We start from the raw sequence: 19,267 nt of genomic DNA, 5'->3' as shown, positions 1-19,267 counted from the left end.
CATGTCCGGGCTGGCCAACAGCGGTCGGATTCCTCACCCTTCACTAGGATTCCCAAAGAAATTGAAGTAGCCCTCAAAACCTCACCAACTTACACTGTGGAGCAGTGCAACAAGGCCCGCAGTGCTCTCCAGACGTTTGACACAGTCCAGATAAAACTTCATGCACGGGAAACCATCTTCGCACGTCAGAACACCAATGTCCCTGAAGGCAAAGGGGACGTGCTCCTTGCTCCTCAGGAGGAAGCAGTACAAGAGGATGGTCTCTTGCACACAGTTCTTCACCACGTGCAGTGGGAAGGAGGTGGCTCGCGATAGCTGCACGCAGTTCAGCGGCTCGATCTTGACACCATCTGCAAGGAGAAGCAACATCCTCACTGCCACAGCAAGCCCAAGTTGCTTGCAACATTCAGAACAAGTTCCCAGAGAAAGGGTCGCTCAGACGAACTGCTCCTGGGGCACAGTTTCTTTTGGGGGAACTCAAGCTGTACCCTGACCGTCGGAGACAATCCTCTACTTCTCCCAGGCCTTTCCAAAGAGCAGGGAGAACAAACCGTTGCGGACATGGGGCAGGAAGAGGGGGGCTGCTGCCTTCTCACCAGGGAGGATCTCAGTGGGACAGTAGATCTCCTCCAGCCACAACTCATCGATGTCCAGCTGGAAGAAAGGTCTTCGAATCAAGAGCAGCTCTTCTTTGCCATGGAACTGCTCTCGGACAACACCAAAGGTCCCGAGTCCCGCAACCCAAACGCCCTGCACACAGAAAAGACAGAAAGGCCGAGGAGGGAGTTCTTGAGAGACGGGAAAAGGGATGACTGTCAGAGCAGGGGGACACTGCTCTGTGCCCTGCCCGCTCCTCAGGGACAATGGGGCAAGGTGGGGCACTTTGGAAAGCTTTGCAAAAGAGCCGCATCCTCTGTTTCTTTCGTCACCCCCCTCACAGGATTTGCCAACATCCCTTGGCTAGAGAAGCGCCCGGAGGTTTCCAGCACACGGATTAGGCCTGGGACTGACTGCCAGCAACTGTCCTAGGCACGGAGCCAGGATATTCCCCCATCTCTCTGCTCGCCCTCCCCACTCAGGCCGCAGGGAAGAGTGAAGCCCTAGGGTGTGCCAAACACCTGAGAGGCAGAGCACATCTGGCCTTGGTTTCTCTCCCAGCTGGCCAAGAAGCTGCTCCGGGCACCCCGGGCAGTCTCAGAGCACTGCCATGGTGCTCGAGCAGGGATTGCTCTGCAGGGCCCAGGACACCAGCCCACCTTACTCCGCTTCAGCTCTTCCAGAATGTACTCGGATACGGAGTACCGAGGCCCCCTCGGGACCCTGGGGTCCCCTCTAGTCCTTGACTAGAGGTGTGGTGCTGAGACCTTGTTCAGGTCCCTTGAGAAAGGCTGGGCATTGACAGATTGGCAGTGGATTCATCTGGTCTCAGCAGCATCTGGCTTCTTTTCAGGGTAACATAAATGTGATTGCCCTCCATCTACAAAAGCTCAGGCAGCTGGGGACAAGTCCAGCCAGCTCCCTCACTCTGCTCTGAGCCACAGGGAATCCCTTTGCCTCTCAGGTCTCACAACCATTCCCTGTGAGTGCAGCAGAAATGCTCAGGATTTCTGACTTCAGAGAACACTGTGTGGGCATGAAGAGGGGGAAGAGAATGTGTATAAAACATTGCCCCTAAAACTCCTTTCTGCCAACTACATTATGTAGCAGCGGAATGCAGATGTTAACATGCTGACATGAAGATGATCAGCATGCTGGAGCACCTCTCCTTCGAAGAAAGGCTGAGAGAGCTGGGGCTGAGCAGGGTGACCTCACTGCAGCTTTTCCGCATTTAAAGGGGTCTTCTAAAAATATGGAGAGCTATTTTTTTGATCAATCAAATCATGACAGGATCAGGGGAATGTTTTTAAACTAAAAGCGGGGAGATTTAGATTAGAGATTAGGAGGAAATTCTTCACTCAGAGGGAGGCGAGGTACTGAAACATATTGCCCAGATAGGCTGGGCATTCATTTCATCTGACAAAATCTGAAAATAAAACCTTGCCCTCCTGCTATGTTCCTGTGTACTCCCTGCACTGGGTCAGGACTGATTCCCTCGCGAGACCAGCAGCAGAGGCCCCTGCTCCTCATCGCACACTGAACCTTAAAAATGAAGCTCATGTCATGGAGCTAAATGAAAGATTCCAGCAGAGAAACAAAAAGCATTGGAGTATGGCAGGGGGAGGTCTACAAGGAATGGCATAGGGTTCACTCAGAGAAACCTGTCCTAACTTTTCATTGCCTTTTACTACATGTACAGATCTCCATACCCAACAGGCATCAGATGTCCAACAGCAGCTCCATCAGCGAGTTCCTCCTCCTGCCATTCGCAGACACGCGGGAGCTGCAGCTCCTGCACTTCGCGCTCTTCCTGGCCATCTACCTGGCTGCCCTCCTGGGCAACGGCCTCATCCTCACCGCCGCAGCCTGCGACCACCGCCTCCACACCCCCATGTACTTCTTCCTCCTCGACCTCGCCCTCCTCGACCTGGGCTGCATCTCCACCACTCTCCCCAAAGCCGTGGTCAATTCCCTCTGGGACACCAGGGCCATTTCCTACACAGGATGTGCTGCCCAGGTCTTTTTCTTTTTCTTTTTGTTTTCAGCAGAGTGTTATCTTCTCACTGTCATGTCCTACGACCGCTACGTTGCCATCTGCAAGCCCCTGCACTACGGGAGCCTCCTGGGCAGCAGAGCTTGTGCCCAGATGGCAGCAGCTGCCTGGGGCAGTGGCTTTCTCCATGCTGTGCTGCACACTGCTAATGCATTTTCTCTGACACTTTGCCAAGGCAATGCTGTGGACCAGTTCTTCTGTGAAGTTCCAAAGATCCTCAAGCTCTCCTGCTCAAACTCCTAGCTCAGGGAAGTTTGGATAATTATGGTTGGATTCTGTTTAGCGTCTGGCTGTTTCGTTTTCATCGTGCTGTCCTATGTGCAGATTTTCAGGGCTGTACTGAGGATGCCCTCTGAGCAGGGACAGCTCAAAGCCTTTTCCACGTGCCTCCCTCACCTGGCCGTGGCCTCCCTGTTTCTCAGCATGACCATATTTGCCTACCTGAAGTCCCCCTCCATCTCACCATCTCTGGACCTGGTGGTGGCAGTTCTGTACTCAGTTGTGCCACCGGCATTGAACCCCCTCATCTACAGCATGAGAAACAAGGAGCTTAAGGGTGCTGTTAGGAAAGTGATTGCATGGATATTTCTGATTAGTGATAAATTTAAATGATCTACACAAATGACTTCCCTTGCAGGCCTGCTCCTTGTTTATCATTATTGAAGTTTTTATCCTCAGTATCATTTGCATTTACTAATTTCTTAGAAATATGTTTCTTTATTCTTCGGCCACCTACTGCGGAATGAAACTGTTCTGTTTACTCTCGAGGCTTTATAATATGTGTATAACAGCAGGCCAGAGTAAACTCTGTGATAGCGTCTGCCTAATAAAATTGCATCTCCCCAGTGCTCTTCTTGAAGACTTGGTTCTTCTTTCAAAGCTGGTGCCAAGACCAGGGCTGAGCAGCTGCTCCCCGAAAAGCCTGTTGCTCCACGGATAAGGCAAAGAAAAAGCTCATTTTGTGAGCTGTGAGAGACCGAGGGTAGGATTTAGGAGTAAGCTGTTGGTGTCTGATGACAGCAGAAATGGTGAACAGTCACTGAGGTACACAGCCGTGACTGTCCCACAACCGTCAGGGCAGAGGACATCGTCCAGGAAATTAATGGGGAGCTGCCTGAAGCTGCCACAACCATGGAACCCAGTGAGAGGGTTTGGCAGCAGTGATCCCAACCCAGCTGGGTCTACTTCTCACCCTGTGCAGCTGTGTCTGTTTGCTTCTGTCCTGCAGTTCCTAGGGCCAGCACGCATCCTTGAGACAGTTTCCCCCAAGCTATCTGTTGGCCCTTACCTCAAAAGTCACCACCGGACGAGGCTTCTCAGCTCACGTACACCTGAAGGACTGGAGTGAAGCTGTGATCACAGAAAGAGCAAGCCCTTGGATCCTTGCAACATCCTTGGATCTCTGCATGGCTGGAAGCCTCTGCAAGCCCCATGGGAAAAGAGAGCCTACTGAGAACATCCTGATGCTCCATATACCATCCCCTCAGGCCATCAAGAAAGGTCCCTCAGCCCTAAGATCCAGCCCAGCTTCTTGTTGCATCAGCAACCAGGAGAATTTGCCCCAGAATACCCAACACTCTTGCGCTAGCAAGCAAATACGCCCATGTGTGTACATAAACACACCGTCTTGTACACACACACAAACGTGCACACACGGATACAGCTGAGCACACACAAACCGGTTCAACTGGGAACAGCATTTGCCCAGGGTAGGCAGTGACTGGAGCCTCACAAAGGGAGAGATCAGTCAAGCTGGAGTCACCCACAGGGACAGTACCGAATTAAGATGTCCACAGGCAAAAGATGACTCTGCAGCTCCTGTGGGATTCAGTGGGAGACAGCATGCACGAGGAAGGGAAGACACACAGGGACTGATGCTGTATAACCTGCCAGGCACCTAAGCACCGCACAGCCATTTTTTCCCCTCTCCCCTCACAGCAGGATGAATGAGAGAATTGAAAAAGGTAAAAGTGTGAGAACTCGGGGGTTCAGATGGGTAACAACTTCATAAGAAAGAAGACAAAGAAATAAACCAACAAATATAAGGGGAAAAACAAATACGAAAAAAACCACCTTCTTCTCGTATTTATAGGCATTGGTGAGATCCCTTCAGACCCTCCTCTGCTCTAGGCTAAAAACGTCCCTTATCACCCTGAGCCCGTGTAGAAACAAGCAAAACAAGGTCCCTATTTAGAGTCTGTTTTCTGGTGAGTGTGTTTGACAGCAACTGCGCAAGAAGACCCAAGCCCTCAGGTGCTATCCCGAGCAGCTTCCCTTCACGTGATGCAAATGCTGTGGCAAAGACTTATCCCTTGCTCGTCCCCGCCTGCAGTCACAGGACTGCCACCCAGCAGCACTGTGCCCAAGCTCCAGGAGCAATCGGGCCCAACCCAACACAAGGCCCAGGAGGAGAGCGCGGAAGTGAGAGCAGAGGAAAGAAGCAGCACCGGTTGCCGGGCGCCGATTGGCTGCCAGAGCCGCCAGGCAAAGGGAGCCCCACCCCCTGCCGGCTGCCTGGGGCTCGCTGCCATGGCAACCGTGCGACCGCCTGACCAGGCAGGGCGGGCGCCGCCATCTTAGGGGTCGTGGGCGGGCTGGGGGCGTCTCGGGGCCTGAGGGGGGGACCCGGCCCGTGTGCCCGGGGCGCCCCTGCCCGCCCCTGCCCGCCCCTGCCTTTGCTCGCTCCCTGTGCCTCACCGCCTTGTCTTCCCTTTTCTTTGCGGTGTCGAATGCACGAGAAGCCCGACAGGCTCGGGAAGGCGGCCAGTCACTTGCACAAGAAGCAATAGGGCTGGATGCTCCTGAAATGCTGCTTGTTGCTGGCCGGGGCGGCACCCTGCCACAGTCATGGTGCCAGCCTGGCAGCTTTGTGCCTGGGTATCACTGTGAGATCAGGCTAACAGGATGAAGGCTTTGTTCCTCATCCCTTCTGCTGAGAGAGGGGTTTTGCCTCTCGGCAGCAGCTATCCCCAGGCTCTCAGCATATTTAAGCAAACTAAATGCAGCTACAGCCTCTTCTTTGTCTGAGACCTGATCTCAGCTGATGAGGAAGGAATGGGACCAGCAAACCCTTTCTGGCTGCAGCAGCTCAGGCCCGGCTGCCCTGGCCCTGGGGCAGGAGGAGCTGCCTGAAGACCCCCAGGGATGGCACGGAGGGGCTGCAGGCCTCCCAGGGGCTGGCTTGTGCCTCGGATGTCCCATCTGTGGGGCTGAGCCCTCTGTGCCCCCAGGAGCTGCCGTGCCCTTCAGAGGGACTGGGGCTGTGGTGGCAGTGCCCAGAGCCCTGCAGCAGCCTGCTCCGGACACTGCCCTGGGGCCAGCCCAGCATGAGAAGCTGGGCTGGGCTGGGCAGAGGGCAGGGAGGTGGGCAGAGGGCAGGAAGGTGGGAGTGCCTCCACAGCAGAAAGGGATCCCTCAGCCTCTGTCAGACACCCCTTCTGCCTCTCCCCTCATCCAGACCCTGCAGCCATGCGGTGCCACGTGCACCCACCCTTCCAACCTGTGATGAGTTTTAGGCCTTGGCGGTAACCAAGGTCATGCCCGCTTTAGGAGGAATCAAAGGGTGTCAGAGGCAAGCCCAGGACTCAGGGACCGGGCTCCTGGACATGTCCTGACATCACTCAAGAGCTACTCGAGTGCCCCAGGACGGGAACGGAGCCGGCACACACTTACTCAGGCTGGAGTCTCTCCAGCTTGGCTGCTGCTCCCAACTCCTCTGCTGGGGCAGGGTTCTCAGCCTTCCTCCACCTCTTCCTGACCTCCTTGCTCCTGGGCTGGGCTGGAGGACGGGGAGTCCAAGCATGTTGGCTGTTGAATCGCTGCAAGGAGAAGACGCTCTCATCAAACAGGACTGGACACACAGGTGCTGTTTCCCAGAGGACCTCTTGAAAGGGCCCTGCAACAGGACCTGGGAACCAGGCGACTCGGCGCTGCCAGCCCACGTCTGGCTGCTGCTTTTATCCCTCCCTTTCTGCTGACAACCTCTCCCTCACAGGGAGGAGCAGGCAAAGCCCTGCCCTGCGGCCTGGTGCCCGTCCTGCTCCCACCACCCTGGGACCTGCCGCCCTCGGAGCCCTGGCGGAGAGGATCGCTGCTGTTCTCAGCGCTGTTGATCACTGCCAGTAGCTGGGGTATCTGTTGGTCCTCCCCCTCAGACCAGGCTTCCCATGCAGCCATTTCTGCCCGGGCTTGCTCTTGTAGCTTTCGGTACGTGGGCCATGAGCTGTCTGTTTGGTCCCACTGTGAAGACAGGTTCCAGACCTCCTGGAGGAAAAAAAAACAAAACAAAAACACAACAGCAGACAGGATTGGTCTCAGCTGTCCCTCAGGCCTAACCCGCACTCCTGCCCCCTCGCCTCAGCCGGTCTGTCAGCAGTGCTTCGACCCTCCAGGATGAGGGGCCCTGAAGCTAGGCCAGGCTCCTCAACTCGTGACAAACACAGCTGAACAGCCCGCGGTGACCAAAGCCCTCTGCCATCAATGACCCAGAAAGGCCTTGTTCCTTTTCCATGGCCCCTGGTCAAAATGAAGTGGCTCATGGCAACACGGGAGGCAGTAAGAGGCAGGGAAGGTGTGCGGGACGCCACCTTCTGTCTCCTGAGGAAGAGATGAAGGAGGTAACAAACGTGGAAATGAACGCATCCCAAGGGACCTGCTCGGGATCGCTCCACACAAAGAGGCTTTTGCACAGGCCCAAACAGCACGGTCATTGCAGCAAGGCAGAGCAGGTACCTGCAGCGCTCTCCTGGAGGCTTCAGGAGCAGGGAGCGCAGTGGTGGTTGTAAGGAATGGTCCAGCAATTCGTGCCACTAAGGGATTTGAAGGGTTAACATTGAGGCCTGGGTTTAGGTGATAAGAGAACAAAGGGATTTCTTCAGAGAAAACCTGCTGACTCTGCACGGACGTGCAGTAACTTCTGACAGCCGGCCAAGAGACCACTAGATAAGGAGGAAGAATATGAGCCTCCCCGTCTGAGCGGCCCCCAAGAGACTAACAGAGACTGATAAGCAGGCGCACCTGGGAGGACTTTGGATTCGGGAAACCAATTATAATAACCCTGCCTCTTCTAGAAGTAGTAATGAATATGTATTAGCCTAGGAGCATAAAAACCAGCCGCCTTACGTAACAGGTGTGCGTCCTGGTGGAGCAGAGACTCCCGGCGCACCCAGCGCTGTTTGCTCGCCTCTATTCGTTTAATAAATTGTAAACTTTGATTGTAATCCTACTTGGGACTCAGTCATTTATAACAGTGGTGGACTTGGCTCGAGGAGCTGTTTCCTGCCTGTCTGCCTTCTTCGTCCCGGGGGAGCTGCCCGGACACGGGGGGAGCACACTGCAAACAGACACCAGGAGGAGGCTGCATGAGCCCAGGGGAATTCAGTCTCCAGTCCAAGCTCGCAAGCTGCGTCAGCCTCTGCAGCAGACGGCAGTTCCACAACGAGCGGGCGTATTGGACTGGCTGTGTTCACTTCAGCAGAGACAGAGAGAGCCAAACGCGAAGCTGTGGCACCACCTGCCTTCAGGAAGGCTCGGGATGCCCGCATCCAGGCCCTTTTTGGTGGAAGAAGGAGAGGAGCAGTGTCTTGCGCAAGGACAGGAGCCGAGAGACACCATTATGGCCCACCCGGGCTTTACTTCAGCTTCTCCTCTGTGGCCCTGAAACACGGTGCGCTCATGGGTGGAAAACAGGTTATCGCTGCGGAGCCAGTAGCATCAGAGAAAGCCGTCAGGTAAGGAGGGCAGTCATGCCATCTCCCTACCTCAGCACTCTCTTGTGCCTGCCACAACGTTTGGGATAGCGTTTGAAAAAAATGCCTGAAAGAAACTTTCCCAGGAAGCCTCCCGCTGGGTCAGCCAAGGGCTGCGGAGGAAATGCACTCACCTTGGGAACATCTGGATCCCACGAGCGGTGGTCTCGCCACTGAAGGCGGTCAGATGTGCCGGCCACATTCTCTGCAAAGAGACACAGACCTGCTGGAGGGTTTCTGAGGCGGTTTTCTCACGGCTCTCATTGACAGGAAGCAAACCTGTCTCCCAAGCCAAAAGAAAGCCTTCTCTCCAAAGCCCTCCTCCAAAGCCTCTTCCATGAACCTTTGTTCTGCTCTGGAGGAGCTGCATGGCAGAATATGGAGGCTGTACAGTAACACTGCCAGGCTTTTTGCAGGGGCAAGCGCCCAGATGCTCAGAAGAAACTCTCTTTGTTAACGGAGAAAGCAGCTAAGGGGGCAAGCGAGGGGAAGGGCATTTGACTGGCCTGCCATGTCCGGGCTGGCCAACAGCGGTCGGATTCCTCACCCTTCACTAGGATTCCCAAAGAAATTGAAGTAGCCCTCAAAACCTCACCAACTTACACTGTGGAGCAGTGCAACAAGGCCCGCAGTGCTCTCCAGACGTTTGACACAGTCCAGATAAAACTTCATGCACGGGAAACCATCTTCGCACGTCAGAACACCAATGTCCCTGAAGGCAAAGGGGACGTGCTCCTTGCTCCTCAGGAGGAAGCAGTACAAGAGGATGGTCTCTTGCACACAGTTCTTCACCACGTGCAGTGGGAAGGAGGTGGCTCGCGATAGCTGCACGCAGTTCAGCGGCTCGATCTTGACACCATCTGCAAGGAGAAGCAACATCCTCACTGCCACAGCAAGCCCAAGTTGCTTGCAACATTCAGAACAAGTTCCCAGAGAAAGGGTCGCTCAGACGAACTGCTCCTGGGGCACAGTTTCTTTTGGGGGAACTCAAGCTGTACCCTGACCGTCGGAGACAATCCTCTACTTCTCCCAGGCCTTTCCAAAGAGCAGGGAGAACAAACCGTTGCGGACATGGGGCAGGAAGAGGGGGGCTGCTGCCTTCTCACCAGGGAGGATCTCAGTGGGACAGTAGATCTCCTCCAGCCACAACTCATCGATGTCCAGCTGGAAGAAAGGTCTTCGAATCAAGAGCAGCTCTTCTTTGCCATGGAACTGCTCTCGGACAACACCAAAGGTCCCGAGTCCCGCAACCCAAACGCCCTGCACACAGAAAAGACAGAAAGGCCGAGGAGGGAGTTCTTGAGAGACGGGAAAAGGGATGACTGTCAGAGCAGGGGGACACTGCTCTGTGCCCTGCCCGCTCCTCAGGGACAATGGGGCAAGGTGGGGCACTTTGGAAAGCTTTGCAAAAGAGCCGCATCCTCTGTTTCTTTCGTCACCCCCCTCACAGGATTTGCCAACATCCCTTGGCTAGAGAAGCGCCCGGAGGTTTCCAGCACACGGATTAGGCCTGGGACTGACTGCCAGCAACTGTCCTAGGCACGGAGCCAGGATATTCCCCCATCTCTCTGCTCGCCCTCCCCACTCAGGCCGCAGGGAAGAGTGAAGCCCTAGGGTGTGCCAAACACCTGAGAGGCAGAGCACATCTGGCCTTGGTTTCTCTCCCAGCTGGCCAAGAAGCTGCTCCGGGCACCCCGGGCAGTCTCAGAGCACTGCCATGGTGCTCGAGCAGGGATTGCTCTGCAGGGCCCAGGACACCAGCCCACCTTACTCCGCTTCAGCTCTTCCAGAATGTACTCGGATACGGAGTACCGAGGCCCCCTCGGGACCCTGGGGTCCCCTCTAGTCCTTGACTAGAGGTGTGGTGCTGAGACCTTGTTCAGGTCCCTTGAGAAAGGCTGGGCATTGACAGATTGGCAGTGGATTCATCTGGTCTCAGCAGCATCTGGCTTCTTTTCAGGGTAACATAAATGTGATTGCCCTCCATCTACAAAAGCTCAGGCAGCTGGGGACAAGTCCAGCCAGCTCCCTCACTCTGCTCTGAGCCACAGGGAATCCCTTTGCCTCTCAGGTCTCACAACCATTCCCTGTGAGTGCAGCAGAAATGCTCAGGATTTCTGACTTCAGAGAACACTGTGTGGGCATGAAGAGGGGGAAGAGAATGTGTATAAAACATTGCCCCTAAAACTCCTTTCTGCCAACTACATTATGTAGCAGCGGAATGCAGATGTTAACATGCTGACATGAAGATGATCAGCATGCTGGAGCACCTCTCCTTCGAAGAAAGGCTGAGAGAGCTGGGGCTGAGCAGGGTGACCTCACTGCAGCTTTTCCGCATTTAAAGGGGTCTTCTAAAAATATGGAGAGCTATTTTTTTGATCAATCAAATCATGACAGGATCAGGGGAATGTTTTTAAACTAAAAGCGGGGAGATTTAGATTAGAGATTAGGAGGAAATTCTTCACTCAGAGGGAGGCGAGGTACTGAAACATATTGCCCAGATAGGCTGGGCATTCATTTCATCTGACAAAATCTGAAAATAAAACCTTGCCCTCCTGCTATGTTCCTGTGTACTCCCTGCACTGGGTCAGGACTGATTCCCTCGCGAGACCAGCAGCAGAGGCCCCTGCTCCTCATCGCACACTGAACCTTAAAAATGAAGCTCATGTCATGGAGCTAAATGAAAGATTCCAGCAGAGAAACAAAAAGCATTGGAGTATGGCAGGGGGAGGTCTACAAGGAATGGCATAGGGTTCACTCAGAGAAACCTGTCCTAACTTTTCATTGCCTTTTACTACACGTACAGATCTCCATACCCAACAGGCATCAGATGTCCAACAGCAGCTCCATCAGCGAGTTCCTCCTCCTGCCATTCGCAGACACGCGGGAGCTGCAGCTCCTGCACTTCGCGCTCTTCCTGGCCATCTACCTGGCTGCCCTCCTGGGCAACGGCCTCATCCTCACCGCCGCAGCCTGCGACCACCGCCTCCACACCCCCATGTACTTCTTCCTCCTCGACCTCGCCCTCCTCGACCTGGGCTGCATCTCCACCACTCTCCCCAAAGCCGTGGTCAATTCCCTCTGGGACACCAGGGCCATTTCCTACACAGGATGTGCTGCCCAGGTCTTTTTCTTTTTCTTTTTGTTTTCAGCAGAGTGTTATCTTCTCACTGTCATGTCCTACGACCGCTACGTTGCCATCTGCAAGCCCCTGCACTACGGGAGCCTCCTGGGCAGCAGAGCTTGTGCCCAGATGGCAGCAGCTGCCTGGGGCAGTGGCTTTCTCCATGCTGTGCTGCACACTGCTAATGCATTTTCTCTGACACTTTGCCAAGGCAATGCTGTGGACCAGTTCTTCTGTGAAGTTCCAAAGATCCTCAAGCTCTCCTGCTCAAACTCCTACCTCAGGGAAGTTTGGATAATTATGGTTGGATTCTGTTTAGCGTCTGGGTGTTTTGTTTTCATCGTGCTGTCCTATGTGCAGATTTTCAGGGCTGTACTGAGGATGCCCTCTGAGCAGGGACAGCTCAAAGCCTTTTCCACGTGCCTCCCTCACCTGGCCGTGGCCTCCCTGTTTCTCAGCATGACCATATTTGCCTACCTGAAGTCCCCCTCCATCTCACCATCTCTGGACCTGGTGGTGGCAGTTCTGTACTCAGTTGTGCCACCGGCATTGAACCCCCTCATCTACAGCATGAGAAACAAGGAGCTTAAGAGTGCTGTTAGGAAAGTGATTGCATGGATATTTCTGATTAGTGATAAATTTAAATGATCTACACAAATGACTTCCCTTGCAGGCCTGCTCCTTGTTTATCATTATTGAAGTTTTTATCCTCAGTATCATTTGCATTTACTAATTTCTTAGAAATATGTTTCTTTATTCTTCGGCCACCTACTGCGGAATGAAACTGTTCTGTTTACTCTCGAGGCTTTATAATATGTGTATAACAGCAGGCCAGAGTAAACTCTGTGATAGCGTCTGCCTAATAAAATTGCATCTCCCCAGTGCTCTTCTTGAAGACTTGGTTCTTCTTTCAAAGCTGGTGCCAAGACCAGGGCTGAGCAGCTGCTCCCCGAAAAGCCTGTTGCTCCACGGATAAGGCAAAGAAAAAGCTCATTTTGTGAGCTGTGAGAGACCGAGGGTAGGATTTAGGAGTAAGCTGTTGGTGTCTGATGACAGCAGAAATGGTGAACAGTCACTGAGGTACACAGCCGTGACTGTCCCACAACCGTCAGGGCAGAGGACATCGTCCAGGAAATTAATGGGGAGCTGCCTGAAGCTGCCACAACCATGGAACCCAGTGAGAGGGTTTGGCAGCAGTGATCCCAACCCAGCTGGGTCTACTTCTCACCCTGTGCAGCTGTGTCTGTTTGCTTCTGTCCTGCAGTTCCTAGGGCCAGCACGCATCCTTGAGACAGTTTCCCCCAAGCTATCTGTTGGCCCTTACCTCAAAAGTCACCACCGGACGAGGCTTCTCAGCTCACGTACACCTGAAGGACTGGAGTGAAGCTGTGATCACAGAAAGAGCAAGCCCTTGGATCCTTGCAACATCCTTGGATCTCTGCATGGCTGGAAGCCTCTGCAAGCCCCATGGGAAAAGAGAGCCTACTGAGAACATCCTGATGCTCCATATACCATCCCCTCAGGCCATCAAGAAAGGTCCCTCAGCCCTAAGATCCAGCCCAGCTTCTTGTTGCATCAGCAACCAGGAGAAATTGCCCCAGAATACCCAACACTCTTGCGCTAGCAAGCAAATACGCCCATGTGTGTACATAAACACACCGTCTTGTACACACACACAAACGTGCACACACGGATACAGCTGAGCACACACAAACCGGTTCAACTGGGAACAGCATTTGCCCAGGGTAGGCAGTGACTGGAGCCTCACAAAGGGAGAGATCAGTCAAGCTGGAGTCACCCACAGGGACAGTACCGAATTAAGATGTCCACAGGCAAAAGATGACTCTGCAGCTCCTGTGGGATTCAGTGGGAGACAGCATGCACGAGGAAGGGAAGACACACAGGGACTGATGCTGTATAACCTGCCAGGCACCTAAGCACCGCACAGCCATTTTTTCCCCTCTCCCCTCACAGCAGGATGAATGAGAGAATTGAAAAAGGTAAAAGTGTGAGAACTCGGGGGTTCAGATGGGTAACAACTTCATAAGAAAGAAGACAAAGAAATAAACCAACAAATATAAGGGGAAAAACAAATATGAGAAAAACCACCTTCTTCTCGTATTTATAGGCATTGGTGAGATCCCTTCAGACCCTCCTCTGCTCTAGGCTAAAAACGTCCCTTATCACCCTGAGCCCGTGTAGAAACAAGCAAAACAAGGTCCCTATTTAGAGTCTGTTTTCTGGTGAGTGTGTTTGACAGCAACTGCGCAAGAAGACCCAAGCCCTCAGGTGCTATCCCGAGCAGCTTCCCTTCACGTGATGCAAATGCTGTGGCAAAGACTTATCCCTTGCTCGTCCCCGCCTGCAGTCACAGGACTGCCACCCAGCAGCACTGTGCCCAAGCTCCAGGAGCAATCGGGCCCAACCCAACACAAGGCCCAGGAGGAGAGCGCGGAAGTGAGAGCAGAGGAAAGAAGCAGCACCGGTTGCCGGGCGCCGATTGGCTGCCAGAGCCGCCAGGCAAAGGGAGCCCCACCCCCTGCCGGCTGCCTGGGGCTCGCTGCCATGGCAACCGTGCGACCGCCTGACCAGGCAGGGCGGGCGCCGCCATCTTAGGGGTCGTGGGCGGGCTGGGGGCGTCTCGGGGCCTGAGGGGGGGACCCGGCCCGTGTGCCCGGGGCGCCCCTGCCCGCCCCTGCCTTTGCTCGCTCCCTGTGCCTCACCGCCTTGTCTTCCCTTTTCTTTGCGGTGTCGAATGCACGAGAAGCCCGACAGGCTCGGGAAGGCGGCCAGTCACTTGCACAAGAAGCAATAGGGCTGGATGCTCCTGAAATGCTGCTTGTTGCTGGCCGGGGCGGCACCCTGCCACAGTCATGGTGACAGCCTGGCAGCTTTGTGCCTGGGTATCACTGTGAGATCAGGCTAACAGGATGAAGGCTTTGTTCCTCATCCCTTCTGCTGAGAGAGGGGTTTTGCCTCTCGGCAGCAGCTATCCCCAGGCTCTCAGCATATTTAAGCAAACTAAATGCAGCTACAGCCTCTTCTTTGTCTGAGACCTGATCTCAGCTGATGAGGAAGGAATGGGACCAGCAAACCCTTTCTGGCTGCAGCAGCTCAGGCCCGGCTGCCCTGGCCCTGGGGCAGGAGGAGCTGCCTGAAGACCCCCAGGGATGGCACGGAGGGGCTGCAGGCCTCCCAGGGGCTGGCTTGTGCCTCGGATGTCCCATCTGTGGGGCTGAGCCCTCTGTGCCCCCAGGAGCTGCCGTGCCCTTCAGAGGGACTGGGGCTGTGGTGGCAGTGCCCAGAGCCCTGCAGCAGCCTGCTCCGGACACTGCCCTGGGGCCAGCCCAGCATGAGAAGCTGGGCTGGGCTGGGCAGAGGGCAGGGAGGTGGGCAGAGGGCAGGAAGGTGGGAGTGCCTCCACAGCAGAAAGGGATCCCTCAGCCTCTGTCAGACACCCCTTCTGCCTCTCCCCTCATCCAGACCCTGCAGCCATGCGGTGCCACGTGCACCCACCCTTCCAACCTGTGATGAGTTTTAGGCCTTGGCGGTAACCAAGGTCATGCCCGCTTTAGGAGGAATCAAAGGGTGTCAGAGGCAAGCCCAGGACTCAGGGACCGGGCTCCTGGACATGTCCTGACATCACTCAAGAGCTACTCGAGTGCCCCAGGACGGGAACGGAGCCGGCACACACTTACTCAGGCTGGAGTCTCTCCAGCTTGGCTGCTGCTCCCAACTCCTCTGCTGGGGCAGGGTTCTCAGCCTTCCTCCACCTCTTCCTGACCTCCTTGCTCCTGGGCTGGGCTGGAGGACGGGGAGTCCAAGCATGTTGGCTGTTGAATCGCTGCAAGGAGAAGACGCTCTCATCAAACAGGACTGGACACACAGGTGCTGTTTCCCAGAGGACCTCTTGAAAGGGCCCTGCAACAGGACCTGGGAACCAGGCGACTCGGTGCTGCCAGCCCACGTCTGGCTGCTGCTTTTATCCCTCACTTTCTGCTGACAACCTCTCCCTCACAGGGAGGAGCAGGCAAAGCCCTGCCCTGCGGCCTGGTGCCCGTCCTGCTCCCACCACCCTGGGACCTGCCGCCCTCGGAGCCCTGGCGGAGAGGATCGCTGCTGTTCTCAGCGCTGTTGATCACTGCCAGTAGCTGGGGTATCTGTTGGTCCTCCCCCTCAGACCAGGCTTCCCATGCAGCCATTTCTGCCCGGGCTTGCTCTTGTAGCTTTCGGTACGTGGGCCATGAGCTGTCTGTTTGGTCCCACTGTGAAGACAGGTTCCAGACCTCCTGGAGGAAAAAAAAACAAAACAAAAACACAACAGCAGACAGGATTGGTCTCAGCTGTCCCTCAGGCCTAACCCGCACTCCTGCCCCCTCGCCTCAGCCGGTCTGTCAGCAGTGCTTCGACCCTCCAGGATGAGGGGCCCTGAAGCTAGGCCAGGCTCCTCAACTCGTGACAAACACAGCTGAACAGCCCGCGGTGACCAAAGCCCTCTGCCATCAATGACCCAGAAAGGCCTTGTTCCTTTTCCATGGCCCCTGGTCAAAATGAAGTGGCTCATGGCAACACGGGAGGCAGTAAGAGGCAGGGAAGGTGTGCGGGACGCCACCTTCTGTCTCCTGAGGAAGAGATGAAGGAGGTAACAAACGTGGAAATGAACGCATCCCAAGGGACCTGCTCGGGATCGCTCCACACAAAGAGGCTTTTGCACAGGCCCAAACAGCACGGTCATTGCAGCAAGGCAGAGCAGGTACCTGCAGCGCTCTCCTGGAGGCTTCAGGAGCAGGGAGCGCAGTGGTGGTTGTAAGGAATGGTCCAGCAATTCGTGCCACTAAGGGATTTGAAGGGTTAACATTGAGGCCTGGGTTTAGGTGATAAGAGAACAAAGGGATTTCTTCAGAGAAAACCTGCTGACTCTGCACGGACGTGCAGTAACTTCTGACAGCCGGCCAAGAGACCACTAGATAAGGAGGAAGAATATGAGCCTCCCCGTCTGAGCGGCCCCCAAGAGACTAACAGAGACTGATAAGCAGGCGCACCTGGGAGGACTTTGGATTCGGGAAACCAATTATAATAACCCTGCCTCTTCTAGAAGTAGTAATGAATATGTATTAGCCTAGGAGCATAAAAACCAGCCGCCTTACGTAACAGTTGTGCGTCCTGGTGGAGCAGAGACTCCCGGCGCACCCAGCGCTGTTTGCTCGCCTCTATTCGTTTAATAAATTGTAAACTTTGATTGTAATCCTATTTGGGACTCAGTCATTTATAACAGTGGTGGACTTGGCTCGAGGAGCTGTTTCCTGCCTGTCTGCCTTCTTCGTCCCGGGGGAGCTGCCCGGACACGGGGGGAGCACACTGCAAACAGACACCAGGAGGAGGCTGCATGAGCCCAGGGGAATTCAGTCTCCAGTCCAAGCTCGCAAGCTGCGTCAGCTGGCCAACAGCGGTCGGATTCCTCACCCTTCACTAGGATTCCCAAAGAAATTGAAGTAGCCCTCAAAACCTCACCAACTTACACTGTGGAGCAGTGCAACAAGGCCCGCAGTGCTCTCCAGACGTTTGACACAGTCCAGATAAAACTTCATGCACGGGAAACCATCTTCGCACGTCAGAACACCAATGTCCCTGAAGGCAAAGGGGACGTGCTCCTTGCTCCTCAGGAGGAAGCAGTACAAGAGGATGGTCTCTTGCACACAGTTCTTCACCACGTGCAGTGGGAAGGAGGTGGCTCGCGATAGCTGCACGCAGTTCAGCGGCTCGATCTTGACACCATCTGCAAGGAGAAGCAACATCCTCACTGCCACAGCAAGCCCAAGTTGCTTGCAACATTCAGAACAAGTTCCCAGAGAAAGGGTCGCTCAGACGAACTGCTCCTGGGGCACAGTTTCTTTTGGGGGAACTCAAGCTGTACCCTGACCGTCGGAGACAATCCTCTACTTCTCCCAGGCCTTTCCAAAGAGCAGGGAGAACAAACCGTTGCGGACATGGGGCAGGAAGAGGGGGGCTGCTGCCTTCTCACCAGGGAGGATCTCAGTGGGACAGTAGATCTCCTCCAGCCACAACTCATCGATGTCCAGCTGGAAGAAAGGTCTTTGAATCAAGAGCAGCTCTTCTTTGCCATGGAACTGCTCTCGGACAACACCAAAGGTCCCGAGTCCCGCAACCCAAACGCCCTGCACACAGAAAAGACAGAAAGGCCGAGGAGGGAGTTCTTGAGAGACGGGAAAAGGGATGACTGTCAGAGCAGGGGGACACTGCTCTGTGCCCTGCCCGCTCCTCAGGGACAATGGGGCAAGGTGGGGCACTTTGGAAAGCTTTGCAAAAGAGCCGCATCCTCTGTTTCTTTCGTCACCCCCCTCACAGGATTTGCCAACATCCCTTGGCTAGAGAAGCGCCCGGAGGTTTCCAGCACACGGATTAGGCCTGGGACTGACTGCCAGCAACTGTCCTAGGCACGGAGCCAGGATATTCCCCCATCTCTCTGCTCGCCCTCCCCACTCAGGCCGCAGGGAAGAGTGAAGCCCTAGGGTGTGCCAAACACCTGAGAGGCAGAGCACATCTGGCCTTGGTTTCTCTCCCAGCTGGCCAAGAAGCTGCTCCGGGCACCCCGGGCAGTCTCAGAGCACTGCCATGGTGCTCGAGCAGGGATTGCTCTGCAGGGCCCAGGACACCAGCCCACCTTACTCCGCTTCAGCTCTTCCAGAATGTACTCGGATACGGAGTACCGAGGCCCCCTCGGGACCCTGGGGTCCCCTCTAGTCCTTGACTAGAGGTGTGGTGCTGAGACCTTGTTCAGGTCCCTTGAGAAAGGCTGGGCATTGACAGATTGGCAGTGGATTCATCTGGTCTCAGCAGCATCTGGCTTCTTTTCAGGGTAACATAAATGTGATTGCCCTCCATCTACAAAAGCTCAGGCAGCTGGGGACAAGTCCAGCCAGCTCCCTCACTCTGCTCTGAGCCACAGGGAATCCCTTTGCCTCTCAGGTCTCACAACCATTCCCTGTGAGTGCAGCAGAAATGCTCAGGATTTCTGACTTCAGAGAACACTGTGTGGGCATGAAGAGGGGGAAGAGAATGTGTATAAAACATTGCCCCTAAAACTCCTTTCTGCCAACTACATTATGTAGCAGCGGAATGCAGATGTTAACATGCTGACATGAAGATGATCAGCATGCTGGAGCACCTCTCCTTCGAAGAAAGGCTGAGAGAGCTGGGGCTGAGCAGGGTGACCTCACTGCAGCTTTTCCGCATTTAAAGGGGTCTTCTAAAAATATGGAGAGCTATTTTTTTGATCAATCAAATCATGACAGGATCAGGGGAATGTTTTTAAACTAAAAGCGGGGAGATTTAGATTAGAGATTAGGAGGAAATTCTTCACTCAGAGGGAGGCGAGGTACTGAAACATATTGCCCAGATAGGCTGGGCATTCATTTCATCTGACAAAATCTGAAAATAAAACCTTGCCCTCCTGCTATGTTCCTGTGTACTCCCTGCACTGGGTCAGGACTGATTCCCTCGCGAGACCAGCAGCAGAGGCCCCTGCTCCTCATCGCACACTGAACCTTAAAAATGAAGCTCATGTCATGGAGCTAAATGAAAGATTCCAGCAGAGAAACAAAAAGCATTGGAGTATGGCAGGGGGAGGTCTACAAGGAATGGCATAGGGTTCACTCAGAGAAACCTGTCCTAACTTTTCATTGCCTTTTACTACATGTACAGATCTCCATACCCAACAGGCATCAG

At 54.6% G+C, this 19,267-nt stretch overlaps 1 protein-coding gene across 1 annotated transcript; it reads left to right on the top strand.

Moving 5' to 3' along the window:
• Positions 1 to 11,227: 11,227 nt before the first annotated feature.
• Positions 11,228 to 12,169, top strand: LOC310891870 (olfactory receptor 14C36-like; the record flags this gene model as incomplete). Its single annotated transcript, XM_083854099.1, has 1 exon — positions 11,228 to 12,169. One exon carries the CDS (start codon positions 11,228 to 11,230, stop codon positions 12,167 to 12,169), a length of 942 nt encoding a protein of 313 aa, XP_083710225.1.
• Positions 12,170 to 19,267: the final 7,098 nt, after the last annotated feature.

Source organism: Anser anser (genome assembly GCF_964211835.1).
Source record: "Anser anser genome assembly, contig: HAP1_SCAFFOLD_64, whole genome shotgun sequence".
Lineage (NCBI taxonomy): Eukaryota > Metazoa > Chordata > Aves > Anseriformes > Anatidae > Anser > Anser anser.
The sequence above is the reverse complement of the archived record's forward strand: the minus strand, read 5'-3'. Positions and strand labels throughout refer to the sequence as shown.